The sequence below is a fragment of the Anguilla rostrata genome, chromosome 10 (assembly GCF_018555375.3).
Source record: "Anguilla rostrata isolate EN2019 chromosome 10, ASM1855537v3, whole genome shotgun sequence".
NCBI lineage: Eukaryota > Metazoa > Chordata > Actinopteri > Anguilliformes > Anguillidae > Anguilla > Anguilla rostrata.
Genome location: NC_057942.1, coordinates 43,440,429 through 43,461,501, shown reverse-complemented (window position 1 = coordinate 43,461,501; position 21,073 = coordinate 43,440,429). Strand labels below are relative to the sequence as shown.

Sequence of the window (21,073 nt, the reverse complement as noted above, 5' to 3'; positions counted from 1 at the left end):
TTTAGATTCAGTCCCTATGAAGGAACCTATAACAAGGCACGGGAAATGTAATTACATAAAATAGCATCACATCACTACATCTACCAGGGATAACTGAATGGGTCTAACCGCTTTCGGGGGCCTGCCACGGTTATGCTACATTACGCTTAGACGCAGTGGGTACCAGAGGATTCTACATGAAAACATATAAAGTCTGAAATCGGGATATAGTCAAGGTACAGTCAACATCTTGCACAGTGTATTTTGAACTATTTTTAGCGTCTCAACTTTCGGCCATAGCCTACAGTTATACAATTGTGCCAGTTTACATCACAGAATTCTCTCGGTCGAGTTGCGCCGTACCAAAGTTATAAAGAGATGCTTATACAATAGGGGAGGACTGTCTGCTTCGGCCTTCTACCCAATATTGTAGCCCAAAATACCTAGAAGCTATTAAAAGCATTGCTATTGGTTATGCATTGGGCTGTTTAGGCGCATGTCATTTGGTTTTGGATAATAACGCTTTATAATGGTTGTTTAATTAGAAGAAGAAGAAAAAACAATAGGAATGGTTTGTTTAGACGTTTCTGCAATTAATTCTGTAACAATAACATTTCACAAATCGAGGTAACAAATAGCTGACAAACACTTCGCCATATAGCAATAACCGGTTACTCTGCTATATTCGGTAAATATTATTCTCATTCTACACATGAATTCTGTTCGAAGTTTAAAGGCGCACGTAAACGCGAGCCAAGTTTTCAAATCCAGTGAAGAGAAACCATGCGGGTTATGAGACCGAGGGTATGCTGAACGGGATTAATCCCAGCCAGATGGTGTTTCTCAAATACCCGAATACCCCCGAAAATTCTTAATAAACGTATAAAACTCGACTAAATAAACTCCTTTGGGCAAAATAAGCCAACTAAGAATTTTTTATTCTCGTATTTATGGGAAATAAGAGCCAGACTAAGCGCGAGCGCGATATGAACGCTGATCAGTGGTTTCCGAATCTGTTTTCACAAGATTATTTTATCCTGAAGCGCTTTCGTTTATTGGTCTAATCAGAGTATATGGCAAAAATGGTAAAAAGTCACTAAAACAAACGTAAAACAAAAGCTGGTGTTTTCAAACATATTCGTTTGCAACGATGCATTATGACAAATCCCATATATATATATATAGTGTGTCAGAAATGACGTTGCGCACAAAGACTACCAAATATGTAGACCGAATTTAGCACATAAACAACATGAGTCACTGAACAACCCTTCGACTGTTGCAAAAGAAAATTCAGATGCATTTAATTGTTATGTAATTCGACTTTGACCTACAGAAACATAACTACTGATTAAAACGCATAGTCTAACTCACCTTAAATCGGGTCCATGCAGACCTGCAGTCAATGTGTAAAACAAGCAGAATACAGGTCGATGCATTTAATTCCCCAAGGTCTATCGATCGAAAAATGTATCCTGAGACAATGGGCAATATTTGTGATCAGCAATCAATTTGAAGAGAGACTTCCATGCGTTTGAACAACACACGCGTATGTGTCCGTACCAATACGAGGGAAATGAAAATTTGCTCATTTGACAGATCGCATCGACAACCTTGTTTCCTCATTCCCCTCTCGCAGTTCAAAGAAACCACCCCACGCGTCGGGTTCACCGGTACACTGGGGGCGATTGGTCAGTGGTGCGACTGAACAACTCTTCTGGAGCTCAGTTGCAAATTAATTGGATGTTGAGATACGCGGCGGAAATCTGCGCGAGACACAACATCGGCAACTGCAGGGGAGTCGAATGAAGACATCAGAAACGCGAGCCAGACTTCAGAGTTCCGCGTCTTCTCAAAAGAAAAAAAGAAGAAAAAAAACCGAAAAAGAATGCAGAGCGATTGCGGTGCCAAAGGTTTTGTCCTCTTGAAAAACGAGTACAATTAGATCCAAACGTGAATTATGTCAGGCTTTTCACAGGAAAAGGGTGCATTCCACAATCCAAATGGAGAAAGCAAAACTTGATTGTATCTCCCGACGAACAGCAACGCGTAAAAAACCCAATTTTAAAATGTGCACTTTCGATGTTTTCCTTCCAGTGCGCCGATATCAGAAACGGGGCATGTCTGAGCGAGGTCCACAGTGGCTGAGCAGACGCAGGTTTTGGAGACTCGTAATAGTACAGATGTGTAGCTGCCTGCGCTCCCTTGCCGGGGGATGCTGCTGGGTGAGATAGATTTATAGTTCTGAGCTTGCTGACGTCTCTTAGTCCGTCCTCTTGCCTTCGCTTCCTTTTTTTTTATATCCCTATTGCCAAGGGCCCGTCAAAAACAACTTCAGACCATACCTCCGCGACCCACCCGTTGGCTCTCCGGTTGAAGGACGGCGATATTGGGATGTCTTGGGCTTAATGTCAGTCTCCTTCCATGGCCTTTTATTCGATGCCAAGCAATGCGGAAGGCGGTTTAGAGGAGTTGGCTGTCTTTCGGTAGATGCGTGTGTATTTTGATCTCTCCCACGCTCGAGGCAATGTTGATGCCACAAGGTGTCGGATTCCGACTGGATGCTCTCAACTCCAACTGGGGGTGGATTATTTACTACAAATAGTACACAACTGGCTCGCGACCAACATTCATTCATGCGACGTGTATTATTTTACGCCGTTGATAGCGAAATGTAATGAATTGAAAGGCGAAATCAAGTTTGTTGCAATATTAATAATAGGCCATATGTCGCTATATTTGGCACAACAGCTTAGGTTCTCCAAACGGTAACTCAGCAAAAGGAAATTCGTAAAACACCACAAATGATTTTCGAAAAGGTAAACCTAAACATTGGGCGACTAATACTAGATTCTCTTGGTTATTTCCCATGGAAAACACACAGATTAACTCAGTATGTTTAAAGAATGTATAGACTATATCCTACAATTTATTATAGAAGTGACTGTAATTTAAATAACAGTTGTGACAGGCCATATAATTCAATATTACTTTTTGGAATAAGGCTAAAAAGTGAAATGTCAAGTGTTAATTCAACTCTAACAGAGTGCACATGAGTCCAATAGGGACCATATGTACTCTGCAAGAGTTGATAGGCCTATAACGCTAAACATTTTACCGTGTAGTCATCTAGGAACAGTATGTCTCTTCATTTTTCTTTTTGAAAATGTCTGTTATGAGAAACTACACAGTATATATTTTGTTTAAAAATGACATGTAAAATATGCATTCTATGTAAAATATGTATTATATTTGTGTATGTGGAGCAGGTGTTATGCATATAATGGCAGGGGGGCTGAGACAGGAAGGTTTTGGTTTTGGCACTTGGGTTAAGAACTGGGGAATTAAGCAACCTCTTGTTCCCAGCAAAGTGAATCGCCTGGGCTGCATCTTGCTTTGGTAACTGCAAAGACAGATTTTTAAATTGTTTATAGCTGATCTAAGATACTTTAGCTGCAGGCATTTTCTCTGTGAAAAGGAGTCCCTCTGTTGGATGAAGCACACACCCCTGTTCATAAACACCCTGCAACCTGCTGGAACATATTTCCTTTATTTGCTTAAACAAATTGCCAATGCACTTTTGATCAGCAGTGAGATTGCTTGATAGGTGGCACTGTATATTGTTAAAAGAAGCAAGTGGGTTGTTCTGTTACTTTTCAGTGAGTTTGCCAAGTTTTGATGGCCTTGCAGACTTCAAAGCATCTTTAGACATTTAAATAGACACTTGTATATGTTTTGTGTGTGTGTGTGTGTGTGTGTTAATCAATGCAACATATTTATATTTCGGATTATATGGGCTAGATATGCAGACAATAAACAGAGAAATGAGCCAATTTACATTATGTAATCATACCTTTATAGACTATAGACAATATAGATGCATTTTTACAGTTACTCTATTTGACGTTCTCTGTTTCATACAATGCGCATTAACCGTTCAATACATGTCATTTATGTGATCTTTAAAATAAAGGGAAACGGAAAGCCATTGCACCTGATCACGGTACTTCCGTTTCGCTGCCAGTTTCTCCGCCTCCGGCGAAAGGCCAAAACGATTGGACAGCCGGATTAATGCAATCGCATGGTGGGGAAAACTCAAGTACTGGTTTCCGACGGGAATTCTCGTTGTACGATGTCTCTGCATTTCCCAGGTACTGTACCTGTCATTATTTAAAAACCTGCCCTCCAAAGGGGCTTCAAAATGTCAAGTTGCCCCTCGTAGGAGGGCGTAGTGTGTGACGAGAGTAGCGCCATTGCCCCGTGGCAATTGGCAAATATGGATGGATGACATTTAATTGATCTCATTCCATAACAAAGTCCGATCTCTCGCGTTTCCACTGAGATATGCGTGTGGGGTTAAATATAATTGCGGCTGTCACGGCTGGCGGCGTGCCCAGATTGCTTTCTCTGATTATGAGCTTCTGCTTCTTTCGTTTCTCTTGTTTTTTTGGCCCTCTGTGTCTCCCGCTCCGTCTTGCAGAGATTTCGCTTGGGCATTTTTTTGGGGAGGGAGGGAGGGGGGGGGGTTAGGGTGTAGGGGAGGGCGTGGCGCTAGGCAAAGTTTGACCTGAAGAATCGAGGGTTACCGTTTTTTGCGGTATTTAGGGCTCGTGCAACATCAGACTGACTAATTAATGGGCGATAAATCACTGGGTAGGTAACCTCGTGTCAAAAATAACTCAACAGATAAATTGCACGTCTCCATCGCACACATTAGGGGTTGTTACTGTTTGATGTGCTTGTTGTTACTTCGGTGTATCAATTTGCCAATTTCATGTTTCTAGGGAGGCACTAAATAATTTTTTTTCTTTATTTCTGTCAATCACGGAGAGAAGACTGATAGAACAGCGTCTGTGATGTTGTCAGGTTAGAACCATATGAGATTCACGCGTCTAACTGTGCTGACCGTCGGGGGCTTATTTTAAAAATATTTCCCTCATTTCAAAAACTTTGTTTAGAAGGATTATGAAATAGTGCTGTAATGTTATTAAACTCCCGGTTTAGTGCATTTCAGCTGCTATCTCGTGCGCGGTGATATTCAGCGTTTCATGTGCGGGACACGAGGTGAACCTCATCCGCAGCCATTAGAGCGCTTCAGATAAGATAATTGCTTTGACTACGATAAACACGCCGCAGAATTAGAGCTCAACATTATGGCCGTAGCAATGATAGCCTTGACAGAGTGAGGCCTAAGTGGCTGATTATTATTTATTTATTTATTTACAAAGGAACAGAGAGAGAAAGGACGTTCTGAAGCAGGAAACGCTTTACGTGCTAGATATGAACGTAAATAAACGGGGAAATGTTTAACTCTAAATCTCGGTTAAAATGTCTCGCTCGGGAGGACGTGGAGACCGTTAATTAGTAAGCCGGGGACTTTGTCATCGACGTAGCACCGGGTGAGAGACTCGTCTGTGTCATTACCAGTTTCTTCCAGACGGAGATCAGAGCAAAGATCATAGTGCCACTGTAGCCAGGGACTGTGCATGTGATCGTGCGCGTGCCACAGCTCCGCCAGACCGCCGCGGCTGTGCTCCCCACCCATCTCGTAAAAAAAGAAAATGGGTCATTGATCACTGAAATTGCAATGCCATGTCGATTCCTATTTTGATTCCCTTCCTTCTTTAACCGTTCATTTCGGAAGTGCAGAGTCCTCTTCTGTCAGTTCGTGAGGACGCGACCCGTCGTCAGAAGCAGAGGGGCTGTTGCTTTTAAACTTGCCGTCTGCCGGCTGAGCTGCTTATAGCTGCAGCGTCTTGGAGGCACAAGAACCATCTTCAGGAAAAAAAAGGTTCCAGTTAGACATGGGTAGTTCAGACGGCATGGAGGCACTTTCTCTGCATTGTGGAAGGAGTCCAGGACACGCCAGAGTCCGGTCACAGTTTTCATTCATCAGCGTTTCTAAATGACACCATGAACCGTGAACCGTGCAGAAAACTAGGAAGCAGATTTCTTTGAGCCATAAAACAATAGATAGTGAAATGGGGAAAGGTCTCTCTCAAAAAAATTTTTTAAATGAAACTTGAAACCTGGTGTAAGTTCAGTAGTCTTTCACTAAGAGACATTTTTCAGCTGTTCTGCAGGGAGGTGAAGTCCATAAATTTAGATTAGGGAGTAGTTTATACATTAGCTCTGAAGCTCCCATCAACGCCTCTGTGAATCCTTGTACAGTGTAGTATTTCCCCTTTTGGATCCCGTCTCTCGTTCCTCTGCCCTCATTGTGCACTTTCGTGGCTTCGTCTGTTTTCCAGTCGGCCCAGCTCTTCCAGAAACATCCGCGCCATTTCAGCGTTCGAGGATTACTGCTCAGAGGGCCCTAAATTTGAGAAGTGCTGACTGGCGCAGTATATTGGTGTACTGGTGCTAACGAAGCCCGATATCATTTCAAATGCTCTTGAAACTCCACCAGAAAAAATGGTTGAAGGAAGAAAAGGTGGTCTGCAATAAAGATTCTACGTGACACCAATTGTAGATTTGCCCGTGGTACCTTCATCCTAACCCTACCGTGTCTGTAGCCTTTCAGAGGGAGGACAACAATGCTTGACTGGCAGACACTTTTATCCAGAGCAACTTGCACTGCAAGTGTGCATATAAGGGATTGAAGTACAGTAATTCCCCAGAGGTGGAGACTACGGTTACAAGAGAGACAGCAAGTGCAAGCACAGACTTGATTGACAGCTTGTCAACTACCCTATTCAACAGTAAACTAAGTTGTACAAACGAGTGTTGAGCTGCATTACATGAGCAACGGCAAAGACTCCCAAGCTGTAAGATAGAAGTCACACACAATCAGCGGTTAGTTTGAGCTGAGGTGCCGTGGTACAGTTTAAAATGGTGGGTCTTCAGTGACTACCTGACTACCTGGGTGGCTGCTACAAGACCAGGTGATCACCAATGAACTATGTTTCTAATGACATGATACCCACACAGTACCAATAACCTCAAATCAGAAAGATTTAAACTGGCTTCTCATTAACCGATCATGTTTACAATGCTCTGAATTTTTTACAGTTTAATTGGTCAGGATCACTCCTACACAACATGCCTGCCAGCAAAAGACTCATAGGGCAGGAAAGAAATAATGCTTGTTGAGAACCTTCATTACACCTTCAACTCATTAAAGAGTTACTACCAATCCATGTAGACCAGACCTGTTGAAGAAACACCCCAGTGGATTTGGGAGTCTTTGTGTCAGTATGAGTCGATTGTGTCTCTTGCGATTGATAATTTGCGAAACCCCGCAAATTATCAATCCCGAGAGGGTCAGAATTGCTCGATGGTTACCCCTCCTCAGATGGGACGGATTTGCTAAAGTAAATACATTCAAGACAGGAAGTCAATAGTCTTCATGTTTCATGAAATGTTACAGTTGACATCTTTTGGCAAATCCAAAAAAACAAAAAAAACTTTGAACTTGAGGAACACGCTCATGCAATTATGTTCTATCTTCTCATCTCCTCAGTACCATACCAGTATTTTACATTTAAATGCAGGTTTTGTGTCATAAAAATTGCTATTCGTATTTTTGGTGTAATATCGCTGCTATTCCAGTCTATGGCTTTAACATTTAGCCCTAGCTGGTGACTGGGTCCCATCATGACCTATCAGTGTCACGCTGGTGCAGTCACAGTGGAGAGGGAAAACACAAAACGCGACTTTGTCTGAAGTCCTTCTATTTTTGGGTTTGTTTTTGGTCACTCGCATTTGTCAGCAGCCTAATCAATGTGGCTTCAGTGCGGACGTGGGCGGCTTGTTACTCCTTTTAGTTATTTGGAAAGGACACGCGCCCGTTACTCAGTCCGACCCCCCAGCTTTCTGCTCACGTCAGATTTTCCTGCCGGTGCTTACTCCCCCATTCAGCAGCGCCACGCGCCTGAGTCATTGTTATTTATTTCATTACATAATTATGAGTCTGTGCCTCATTCATTATTCATGTTTGGCTCCGCCTCTTTTGTCTTTTGGTTTGGATGTGCGCATCCACTGGTAGGGGGGGTGTCACAACAGGAGGCTGTGCTTGGCTGGTGTCTTCAAAATGGGGGATTTGTCTTGTGTGTTTTCTGTTAGTCTATCCACAGCGTATACCTAGGGCGGTTCATAGAGAAATTGAGCCCCTCCTTACAAATTTGTGTTGGTGGTTGTGCTCGAAGTAGCTTCTATGTCTTTTTTTTTGCTTGTATGCGTGCTGGGAAATTATAGTTCAATATAATAAACTATGTCACATATCCCAGGGTTTGCACAAACAGTTCCACTGACAATGAAGCCAAACAGATTTCAAATTTTGCAGGCATCAGAAGACAATGGGATAGAATTTGCATACCAGTTATTCAAATCATAAACCAAAACAGACCCTCTGGCGATATAGTCAAAATAGTCCAAACATAAACAGCGTGTTACTGTGTGCTTTTGGCTAAGTTCCTGGGGAAACTCGGGCTGTTCCCTGTTGAACTGTGACGTACAGTGTAGAGGGACAGAGATCCTTGCTGTTCTTCAGCTCCTGTTCTGTCTGGCTGTGAATCCTTAGAACAGCTGAAGGAGGGTGCCATCTCCATATCCTGTCCAGGGTCATTGCAGACTCAGTGTATAAACAAAACAAAACTACCAAAAAACACTCTTGCATTGTAGGCACTACCACTCCTTAAAGTGTGCTGTGGGGGCAAACTGTGTGTGTGTGTGTGTGTGTGTGTGTGTGTGTGTGTGTTGACGTGCATAGATCAAAAGAATGTCAGTAATGACATCCATGAAAGGCCAATGAACAACATTTTCTGATAAATCTATTAGAATTTGACATTTGCCAATAACTATTCCAATACGTGTTTAAAAAAGGAAGGGAAAAAAAAGCATATCCATTAAAACATGTCTGGCCTGTTGGCCTATTTATTAAATGCATTGTCTAACATCTTCAGATAGACAGGAATTAACATTTGTCTTTCAATGTTTAGTATAGGAAACAGAATAATGAATGAATCCACATTTTTGTCAGTAGAGTTTCCAGAAGATGCTGAGACAAAAGCTTGTCTGTGTAATGTCATTCACCCGAAGAATCAAGGGTTTCCCTTTTTTGGGAAATGTCGACAGTTTTGAAGAGAAGGACTCCCTTTAATGCACAGTACAGCCCTTCGTGCCCCAGTCCGACCCCTTTTACCCCAAACAAGAACTCAATTATTTTGAGAGCAGATGATCCACTGTGCAGCCTTTGTGTATATCTCATGTCACTTTTGCCTTTCGTATGGCATAGGGACAGACTGAGGTCTGGTTTTTTTTTCTTTACTTATGTTAGATCCACGATTTGAGATTCCCAAATGGTTTTTATCAGAGCTGTGCTGAAGCTTCTGCCATTTCACAGCGTCTTCGTGCACAGTCAGGGTGTTTACTGTAGATATAAAGCAGTGGTAACCAACCCTGTTCCTAGAGATCTACCATCCTGTAGGTTTTCAGTACAACCCTAACAAGGCACACCTCATTCACACCCCCTCCTGGACCAAGTTGATTGGAGGTTGAATGAGGAATCTGGGAATTGGACAAGCAAAAAACTGAAATAAACCAGTCAAAACAGACTGAAACAGTCTGATCATGACCTAGAGAATATTCTTTGACCCTATCCCTTAAATCCATTCCCCTTAGTAATACTTAATACACGTGTACGTTGATCTTTGTGTCATCATTGTAATCACCGTATTCTATTGCACCTGATGTCATACCTTTTTGAATGTGCAAATGTTTTTTTCATTTTGACCCTCCCCTAAGATTTTTTATTTTTTAATTTTTTTTACAGCTGAGTGGGGTTTCCCCTCCTTTGGCTCCATATAAAATGTTTATGGTTCATAACTGCATAAATCATGCAGGAAAATCATGACAGACTTTATTGCTACCAATTGTTTTATTGCCGTGGAGAAAGTCACAGCAACCAAGATAAAAAGAAAATGGATAAATATGGATAACAAGTTAAATGATCCTAAATATTTAAACTGAATTTGGCGTAAGTATATGTTAATTATCATATCTGCTTAATTAGTGGAAATTATTACGTCATCATGGTAGATGTCTGGGGTGATGCAATTGGTAGAATTGTTGGACATTGTTTGAGACAGGTTATTTTAAGTCATTAACCTTGAGAAAAAGGCTGTTGACCTCTTGTTGGTGGAGAACTGAAGTACCTGGGAGAAATCAAGTCGCCCTATTGATGGCAAATTGGTGGCCCTAGTCATGTGTGCGGAGTTTTGAAGGTGTGTGATTCTGTGGTCTGAATCATAGGGTGGAACAAGAGATGTTGGTCTTTGAAGCTAGTGACTAATGCAAGATCTTACTGTGCTTCAACACCACTCACCTAATGGGCGCACTTGTGTTGTTACTTGTACATCTACAACTGCTACTAAAAATATGCTAACAATAAGGAGTAGGCCTCCATGGTTGTTTTTACTAATAGAAGTGGCGGCAATAGCAGCCCTTTCCTGTTATTTTTCACGGACACTTCTGTCAAGGCGCGGACGGACGGGTTAATGTGTGCGAGCCCCTCTACCCCATAAGGACTTGGTCTACGGCTCGGCGTATTCGTGTCATTGGCACAAAGTGACTGGAGCAAAGTGGAGTCAGTTGATGCAGCTGGGCACCGTTGGACGGCCTCCAGAGCGCTAAATGCTAACAGGAGCCGCACTGTCTGGCAGGCCGCACAGGCGATTGAGGGATGGACACGCGGATTTAGAGGGGGCGGGGCGGTGCTGGGGGGGGGAGGGGGGGACTCTTGTTTTGCTTTTGTTCTCCGCGTGCAGGTTTGGACGTGACAGACGTGTGCCGCAGAGACAGGTGAGCACGCTCTCCTCGTGCCCTGGCGTCCCGTCGGCGGGGGGCTACCTGTTTTGTCCGCGAACCGGGCTGTGGCTTTCGTTCGCGCGTCTCGCTGGCCTGACGTTGTTTTTGAATTCCTGGCCGCGGACCGAAGCGGACGCCCACAGTATGACGGGACCTTCCCGCGTCGACCCCGCGCTCTCTGTCATCATCGTCCCAGCTCCCGCGGGCACGGTCCGACCGTCTGTTTTGAATCTGGAATGTCAGCTCAAAAGAATGAGTCAGTCCTGTGACTTTACATGGCTTGCTACGAAGCAACGTATGTGAGCCGCTGGTGAAACATAACATACCCCAAAGGCTGGCCACGAAGTCTGCCATCCCTGTTGCTTATTTACTTAATTGAGCCACGCAGCGCTGTTTCAATTACGGTCGTTAGATGGAAACCCTGTTTCTCTGCGTTCTTTCTCGAGAGAAAAACCAGGTATCCCATTAATGGATCAGACTGGGATCTTCTGTGCTTGAACCGATTCTCCTTGAAGGGATAGCTCACTTTTCCAAAGTTTTTTTTGATGCTATTTCAGTTTTGGCGTATGTTTTCGATTGACCCGATACACAGGGAAGGGTATTTCACATATTTACAGACGTTTCTGGTGATCTGCGGGCTTTAAAATGGCTGCTACAGAGGCATTAGGGAGTTTGTGGTCTTCAGAAAGAAAATACACTACAAGAAAAGTAACTCCAAAGTAGCAAACACAGGGATGTTATGCCTCCAGAGGTTGTGTGAGTGTACATTACCTGATTGCTCTTCAAAACGTTGCATTAAACATGTTTTCAGTTGTAACTGTTCCCTATGGTCCTGAAGGAAAATTTGTGGTGTAGTTTCCTACACTTCTTCATCAGAGACGAGACCTCAAAAACAACAACAAATCTATAGGAGTTGACAGCACTTGCGTTGAGAAATCTGTGCGTTTAAAACACAAGGCCTTGAGAACTTCTGTGTTTTGGCTGATCTCACCCGTTTTTGACGCTGTGATAGTTATTTAAAAAACAGACATGTAATGCAGTTGAACTGAGTGCTAGTGTTAAATGCCAATGGGTCTTTGTCCCATATTTCCAGTCTTGTGAGCAAAACCAAATTCAGGTTTGTATACCATGGTTACTGTCAGCCACAAACACAATTTGATAAATAATCAGATAGATAGAAAATCACAACATTACGCATACCATTGTCCCTCATGTCCCATGATCAGCAGTATGAGCATGTAAAAGTTGAGAACAAATGTTTGTGGAAGTTAATAACAAATGTTTGTGAAAGTTAGAAACAAATGTTTGTTGAAGTTAAGAACAAATGTTTGTGAAAGTTAATAACAAATGTTTGTGAAAGTTAGAAACAAATGCTTGTTAAAGTTAAGAACAAATGTAGATTGAATCCCAGAATGAATGCCTGAGATGTTTTCAGCAGTGTGTTAGTAAAATATTTGGCCAATTCCCATGTGAGTCAAGTACAAGAAGGGGTATACTGTATATCTTGTGTAAAATGCCAAGCCTAAAAAGTATTTTTCAGTGCTTTCTCCTGCCTAGGCACGCTCTCACATCATTAGTTCACTCTGTGAAATAAACATTTTACTTCACCATTAAGTGTGCCAGTTCTGAATTTATAGTATTCAGCGAGAGTTGCCATTATAATTCTATTAGGATCTCTTCCAGCCAGAATAACAAATGCTCGAGTTCTTGCTCCATCATATGCTAGCAAGAACTTTTTCAAGCAAAAACTGCTTATTTGTTGAAAGAAATGCCCCCCCAACTGTTTTCTGTGATATAGCTCCTCCTGCCCCCACATGATCGCGCAAGGCCCTCCTCTAATTCAGTACATTGTTTGTGTGTTGGAGGGACAGGTTCCTCTCTGCGATCTCTCGGGCACATAGCAACGGGATTAGCGAAAGCGCTCAGTCTGCTTCAGAGACCGCATCCCAAATTTCCCAACTCCTTCGGGTCCCACGGAACTGTGACCAGCGCTTGGAATGTCGTGTAGACCGCTCACCGGCCAATCACTGATCCGGGATCTGCACGCGAGAGGGAAAACGAGGTAAAGGGAACCCTGGGACACGCCCTGGGAATGCCAGGAAGGTCGGAATGATTGAGCCACCAAAGGGGTTCTGTGACATTCCATGTTCATGACCAATCACAGAGCACGCCTCCCTCCCTCATCTGCGCACGTGGCGTCCGTTGCTAAGAGACCTTTAACATTAAAAGACACGCAAGTTTGCCTTGATGAGAAGATGCGGATGTTTATCAGTGACTAAGCATCTAGTCAAGCCTGCTTTGAAGTTCACAGAGGTGAATTAAGTGAAATGGTCTAGGAGGAGTGAAATTTCAGCCTCTGTGGTATTAGCCGACATGTGTATCCACTTATGAAATGTGTGTTTATGGGAATTGTTTTTTTCATACTGCACGGAGAAATAGACAAGAATTCAAAATAAATAGGTTCCTGTTGGGGGTAAAAATCTGGGTAATAACAACCGTACTGTTGGTTAGCAGGGAGCCCCTTCTCCTCGAACCTGTAAGCATTTAAAAAAGAATTTCCACAGAAGTATGCAAGGAGTCGTGCCGTATTGAACTGGTGCATGGTTCAGGAGCTTGGTCGGTTATGCTGAACTGTGAGACACTATGAACGAGCTGTTGGTTTGGGTCCTTTGGAGAGAGGTATACGGTGTTTAAACTCTTTTGGTCTGTTCCTATTTGCCTTCGTAAAGGTTTTTTCGATTCATTTTATAGTCAGGTTAATCTAGAGTCTACCGATAAGCTATGTGTTCCTCCTGTGTGTACGCATTTTTGTATATTTCAGTGATGTTCTTTCAAATACAAATACACAAATTATTGTGTTGTCCATCCAGATCTTTATTTTCTTCTACACAGCTAAAAAATTTAGCTGACCCATCAGATATTGAGATCAAGTGTAGTTCCAGGGAAAGTGGACCTTCATTTTCCCATGGGGTCATCTTCTTCACCACTAATCTAAGGGCTGTGTACGGCAACTGAAAAAAGGATCGTTGTTGAACAGTACTGCAGATTGACGTGCGTCCCTGTGCATGTAAATACTATCCATCTGAGACGGGGCCGCCCAACCCTTTTCTTAGAAGCCAACCATCCTGTAGGTTTTAACTCCCAACCCTGACAAAGAACACCTCGTTCAACAGCCAGAGATCCTGTTAAGCTGCTAATAATTATAATCAGGTGTGCTCAATTAGGGTTGAAAAACGAAAACCTACCTGACGGTAGATCTCCAGGGCAGCCCTGATTTAAGATGTGATTCTGTATCAGAAGGTGACACCTTCTCTTTTCCAAAATTACTTAAAGTATTGAAAATAAATGCATAAGTATTTTAGCATATTATCACATGGTAAAAGAAAGCTTTTTAAAGCCTCTTTAAGTTTGTTGAATTGTAAGAATGCTGTTCTTCATGTTCAATGTTTTGCCATTTTTTGATTGTAGTCTGTTTATGCTGGAACACGGACATAATCAAAGACTAGCACCAGGGCAAACACACACACACACACATAGTACACAAACCGAGGGTCTGGAGTTCATTGAGCTGTGGTGAGAACAGGTGGAAGTGTTTATTTGATCATTAAACAAAGGGCTTGAATACAACACAGAAGCGCAGACTAAGCTTAGCAGAAAGGATGGTTGTGTTTGCATGTATGTCCCTGAGTTGTAACCATGGTTTTACATCTATGAGCACGCTAATGTGAAAGCACTGAGCTTGGTGTTACTCATGCAGTAGCAGTAATCCAGAGGTGGTTCACATACTGTGAGTCTCGCATTTTTAAGAATAGTGCAGCGCGTCATAAATTATTATGGGAACAGTTGAAAGGGGAGAAATGCACACTCCAGCCTTCAGGGAACCCCGGATGCATGTGATGGAGTGCGAGAGCGTTCCCTGTGGATCCTCAGACGGTTCCTGCCTTCCTCCGTCACCGCAGACCTGGCCTAGTTCCACGGGCATCGCTCAGCCTCAGTCTACAAGAGGGACGCTTCACCAAAAAACCGCCTCCCTCACTTTGTTTTTTGAGTCCCTCGCTCCCAAGTGTGATTATTGGCGACACCGTAGTAACTCAAACTCTTACTGGACCCTACCCTCATCCCCTCCGGGTGGTGTGAGCATCACCTGGAGCTTGCGATCACCTGATCTCCTAGTTAACGCATCAGGAGGCATTCCTGTGTATCGTCTGGTCCCCGCTGTCCTCTGGCTGGAAATTGTCGAGATGCACTTTTACCGTGGGGAATTCAGATATGTGAGTCCTGAAATTTTGCTTTACTGGAAATAACTGTGGCATTTCATTAGCCCTCTGTTTGGGGATAGCAAATATTTTAGCAAGATGTATAGATTATTGGATGATCCTTCTGAACCTTTGTCTTCAAGCCTGATAAGTTTAAAATATTCTTGTTCCTGTGCGTGTCATATTCCCCTGAGATTCAACAGAATAAAATATTTTCTAGATCTTTTTGACATAATGTCTTGAATGACAAAAACATTTTGCAGTGAAAATATTTTCAAAATTATTATTTAATTTCTTTTTATTGATTGTCATTTGTAGTGTAGATTTCAGAATAGTGGAATATACGATTCTTGAGAATAAGGTCCAGAGACTCACGTCCCCTACAGGGAACAAAAATGAATTGGCGGAGTCTTAGGAGGATATATATTGAAACATTTGAACTTAATGTAAGACACATGCGATATGAACTCAATAATTGAAGAAAGAGGAACAGGCCTGGAATTTCACCAGTTTAATTTTGAAGTCTTTTTTCCCTACCATATTTGGAATGTCCAATCACAGGCCATCCCTCCATACAGCAGGCAAGCATTGTTCCATTTCACTCTGCAGTCCACCAGCTAAGCACAAACATGTACCACTGACTGAGGAGTCTTCATTGGCTGACGAGGCTCCTGATGACCTGCTGCCCAGGGTTAGATCTTATTATTGCATATCATCCCACAGGACTCCAGAACTTAGCGCCACTGCTCTGAGAACAAACGTCTCCTGAGATTCAGGGAGGCATTCCATTTGGAGACATCAAATGTATGTAAGTGCCCTATAATAAATATATGCACCCTGTTATTATGCTGCTTAGGAAATCAAGTGCTCTACAGTTCATCCTTGGGCGAGTTATTTTATGTGCCATTTATATATCATTCTATGGATTTATCTACAGGTAGCTGATTCAGGATATGGTGAATGTCGGTCATGAACGCTGTGTGGTTTCAAGTCCAGCTCTCAGGGTGAAAGGTAACAACAGGTGGAGTATGCAGTGTATTTGATTCATTAATACTGTGGCTTTTCAATCTTGTGAATGTGGGTATAACTACTGTACAGGTACTGTACTTTTCTCTTTGCCTCTTCTGTGTGTTTGTTACAACAAAGAGTGGAAATGTTTACTGGTTGTTCCGCTCCACCCTGAAGGCAGCGGCCTGCCTGTGGTTTTAATCAGGTTGTTTTTAACATGGTTTAAAATGGAGATGTTTGTGGCAAAGTCCAGGAAAGTCTAAAGGCTAAATATCCGTCAGGAGAGGCAGGAGAGTTTAAAAGAGGCCGCTCGATCCTCCGTGGAAGGACTAGCTGCAGTTGCCCGGTGTCTGGGTCGGCATTTTCACACAGATAATCAGCCGTTTCCATGGAATGTCTCGATTAACTCTGGAGCGTTACTCACTGTCCGGTGAGCTTCCCATTGGGTTGCTTTGGGTCTTTGCGATGCCCCAAAATCAAATCCCTTCCGGAATTTTATCCCACTTTATGATACATGCATACCTTGCATGTGAAATTCACTTGGCTCCTCTTGTTAATGTTTAATAGAATGCCCAAGTCAGTGCATTGGCAGTGACTGCAATGGTAAAGAAAACTAATCTAAAGACAGTAAAGCAATCTAAAGCAGATACTGCTATTAATTATAGTTAATGAGGAACAAACGAGAGATTAATAACACACTATAGAATTTAACCTCATATGTCTCACCCGATAAGCCCTACCTGGAGGAGTTTTACTACAGTATCTTAGTTAAAGAGTAACCTTAAACTGAGAAACATTTTCAGGAGTGGGCCTAATTTTATTTATAGCTGAACGTATCATTAATTTTATTGGGCGTACAATTTCTGTTGTGGTTGTAGGCTGATACAGTGCTGCTGTTGTTTGATTTTCCACAACTGTCAGGAACAAGATTAATCACGATCTGAAATGTCTGTTTAATTTGGCATTAGATAATAGTATCGCATTGTTTTCAACAGGTCACGTGAAAGGGGCAAATCAAGACCTGATATGCTTTCATGTAAAATACAGAATGTTTCACCTCTGAAAGACTCCTCAATGGTTTGGTCAAATGTGAAATTTGTTGATTTCAAAGTGAGCTAATAAAGTGTGAATTTCTTTCTTGTGAAGGGGAGGGGGGGGGGGGTAATCCTTCCCTGATGAGATTCACAGATTTTTCCCTCAGAGTGTGTTGCATTGAAGTGCGATCCTTGAACTTTGCTTCAAATACTACAAACAAGACTGTATAGATATGAAAGAAAGAAAACAAGCGGTTTCGATGCTGCTGAACGTGCTCAGAGACAAGATTGTTGAACATCGCAGCCTGTGACCTTGACCATGGAACCAGTGTGGTGGAGAAAATGATGAAATAATACTAGAAGTTCAAGGTCAATAGACACACAGGCTGGTGATTATTCAATGCTTTGTACTTCCTTTCACAAGAGGAGACAAATGCAGGGCTATATAGGGAAATCCTCTGGAGTCTAGAACAGGCTGTTAGCCCCTTTTATACAGTATCTGCACATGGAAGTATGAACATAAAGAGCAAGCTGCCATTGACCATGGTCCTGGAAAGGCTCTTTTTAAAAATAACTACTGCAAAAATGATGTACAATATAATATAATCAGTGAGGTAATTGATCTTTACCTGTTTTGAAGAGAATCATACTTCTCTGTGAGGCAGTGACTAAAACAGATTGTGGACATTTGATCTCTTCAATGATAATGATGAACTAAAATTCGTAATGGCGTCAAGTCTAGAAACCAGGCAAGTTATAGTTTGCAAGTTTTACTCCAGGTGTGTTAATTGCTTGTAAGTATTTAGTCATGCATGATCTCTGAAGTAATTAACGTTTTTGTAATTAGTTTTGGTTTTCATTGATAAACTCCCATGGGTCATAAACCCTGAAAACCAAATGTAAACAAAACATATGATGAACATCTTGTCATGGGGAAGTTAATTCTGATTGGTCTAAAAATTAGTGTTATTCACATAGTAAATCCTATTTGGGTGAACTTCAACCAAACCGAACAGAATTATTGGCTCACAAGGGATCATAGCCTGTGCCTCTCTGTTAAAGTATACAAAATGAAATGATGCATATGATTACTGTGTAGGCCCTGTTAAATTTAATCTTATCTAATCAGTGTCTTGTGGCCTTCACTTTGAGTAAGACTAAGTGTCCTCTACCTAGTTCCAGTTTTGGAAAGGTCAACGATGGAGTTTCGCAGGGCTGGTTATCTCATTTTGTAATAGTTGCGTGGAACCTGTGCACTTCGTAATCGATCCTCTGTCTTAAGGGTTTTTTATATAAATCCTGTCTTTTGGTATCTAGCTTTCCTGCCTGACCCCCTGTGATTGTAAAATGGTGGCACATTTTTGAAGGTCTATCTGACTATTCTGAACAGTGAGCATTTCATTAGGCAGCAGAGTTAGGCATTCCAAGCCGATATGAAATTCTATTGTAATTACTTTTTATTTTGGAAATCTAATGGAAATGGAGACAGAAAACGGGTCATACTGAAGTCTGGACTCTGCCATCACAGGTTAATTGAATCATAAAAACTTGAAATGATACATATACAGTGTGTTCCTACATTCCTGGCTAATTCAGTTCAGTGCCACCTACTGGTTTACTGCTTAAAAAAACTATTTAACAAAACTGCAGTAAAATAATCTTGAAGAGAGGGGAGTTTTTTTATTCTATCCCAAAGCGCTGATCCTCAATCAGGTGTTCTCTACCTGCGGTGAGATCTGGTACTGCCCCATGGCCATTTTATTAATTGTGTTTGGAATTAGGAACAGATCCAATCCCTCATTGGTTGATGGAAAGTGCCCGGGTTCCACCTTATGGATCCGTTTAAAAACATTCTGTTCATATTGCATTAAATGTTGGAAATATTTAACATTCTACAGAAGACGTAGAGCAATTTTGGGGTAGAAGTAAACAGATTTTAACTGAAGAAATCGATTTAAGATGAGGGATTTAATTCACATTCACATCATTTTCAAAAAATAGAATGGCACAGATGAGTCATCGTAGTTTTTGGGTTAAGTCAGGACTACAAAGTGAGAAGTGTAAGAAAAGTAAGAATGTATGATCGTGGATGACTGGGCTGTCCCATTTCGACCTTCAGAGCGACTCTGTGTGAGCAGGAACAGTGTGCTTCCTGCCCGGTATCCTAACTGGCACGGTTCAGTGACTCCTCCAATCCAGTCAGTGTCATCACCCCTCTCCTCTCTCCCATCACATTCGAGCACCCTTCTGTAAAATCAGCTCTGTACTCTGAATTCCTTCTACAATTCAGTACATCCAAAAGCCATAAATCCGTTCTGTAACTGCCATTTTGTTTGATATTGTGTTCGTAACAAAGAAATAACGAGAACATTAGTCCGTTTCAGAAAGACAATATAAGCTGTTGCGAATGTTACTTGAAAGAGGGAGCAATGATGTTTTGACAGGAAACAACGTATTCCGTAGGGATATTAACTGGAGCAGTGAAAACTGTGCGTGATCGGGGTTCTGAGAGACATCTTATTGGAATATATGACAGATTGAGATGTCTGTAAAACAACTGTCTTTTAAATTGTTGTCTCTCTTAAAGAAAGGCAGAAAAGAATCTCTAAATTTTCCAGTTACTCTATCTTTAGTCAGCCTGTTTTCATTCTAGCAGACCTCAAGAGTTGCAAGTTGTAGAGTGGGTTATATTTTTTGACCACAAGTGTACCATGAGTGAAGGTCAAGTTCATGAGGGGTCAAAGATGGCAGATGTCACATGGGTGGCACTGACCAATAAAATCCGGCCCTTTGGCTGTGCAGGGGGATCCTCGGATGCTCTGATATCTGATCTCTCATCAAGCAACACCGACATGCTTCTGTTCCAAACAATCGGCACCAACCATGTGACTGCTCGTGTCAGAGGTGTGCCTGACCAATCAAATTTACACGGACAGCTGAAATAACCCAGGGAGCTTAGCGACGCTGTAACGTGACCTCCTGCTGCCCCCATTTTGGACAGGTTGTGGGGGGGGATGACATTGTTTTTAACTATGAGTCTGTTTGATGTGTTGAATTGCAACAGAGGGAGAATAAGGGTAGGGAATTTCTCTGGCAAAAACAAGAGCGTTCTGTGCGTTCCTCGACTTTTTAAAGAATTAAATAACAAGCGAAGGCCAAAGCAAGAGTGTCCCGGTGGGATTTGTAGTTTGTTTTTTTGTGCTTCAGAGCAATGCGGCAAGCTTAGACTTCAAGCCTCCACTGAATGCCCAAGCTCTAATCCTGTAGCCACACACCACAAAGTCGAGGCCCGTTTGGTGTCGGTAACCAATCCTGACGCGTCTGCTGAAGTGCTCTTTGGGCCTGGGCTGACCTCTGACATCATCCTTACAGGAATCTCAGTCTTCCCAGGATGCTTTTGGCACTTTCGTCTAGTTTTCCCTGAGAAAGGAGGTCAGAATTTGGGGTCAGAATCCCAGCTTCCAGGAAAATGTAATACCGCCAGACAATTGGCCGTTACAGTTAGTTTTTCTTGCGCAGACACTTTTTAACCTCTTAATATCATTATTCTTGCCAAGCGTCTCAGGCCCTGTAGCTCAGTCACAAGGGATGGTCTAAACTTGGACATAAAAAGTCTCAAATTTCATGAGTTTCAAACTGTAATGAAAGTTGTAATTACTACTCCACATTTAACATCAGATGTTTGAGCTTGTTATTCTCATTTGGGGTTGAGGAATAAATCGGATCAGTCCAATAAACCTTTGCCGGTTGGTAAGCTTCCTTTTTTGCCGAAGATCGCTCGCTCGATTGCTCGTCCGGCCAGGTTTGGCACAAAGGAGGAGGCCCAGTTTGGAATCTGAAAGAGAAACAGGATCTGGGTGTGGCGCGGGGGTGGGGGGGGCGGGGGGGCACACAATGGGGTGATTTCGGCGAGAGAAAGGCCGGGGTCTCAGGAGCAGGTGGGGTCTGATCGGCGTCGCCCAAGGGCGTCGCTCTAAAAAGAGTCAAGGA

The 21,073-nt window shown here is 42.4% G+C and overlaps 1 protein-coding gene and 1 long non-coding RNA gene across 4 annotated transcripts in view; both read left to right on the top strand.

Annotated features, from left to right (window-relative positions):
* The first annotated feature begins 3,990 nt into the window (after positions 1-3,990).
* Positions 3,991-21,073, top strand: part of LOC135233600 (pikachurin) — a 65,082-nt gene continuing 47,999 nt past the window's right edge. Inside the window, exons 1-3 of one of the 3 annotated variants that reach the window (XM_064297324.1) lie at positions 3,993-4,130; positions 15,765-15,849; positions 15,979-16,052. In XM_064297324.1, the coding sequence (XP_064153394.1) occupies positions 15,995-16,052 (58 nt within the window). In that variant the 5' untranslated portion in view covers positions 3,993-4,130; positions 15,765-15,849; positions 15,979-15,994. Of the gene's footprint in view, positions 4,131-15,764; positions 15,850-15,978; positions 16,063-21,073 lie in introns of all 3 variants that reach the window. The other 2 variants (XM_064297325.1, XM_064297323.1) reach the window with 2 other exon arrangements.
* LOC135233603 (uncharacterized) lies at positions 4,640-7,991 on the top strand. The gene is made up of 2 exons (XR_010323882.1): positions 4,640-4,845; positions 6,231-7,991. It is a non-coding gene; the product is annotated as an uncharacterized LOC135233603 (long non-coding RNA).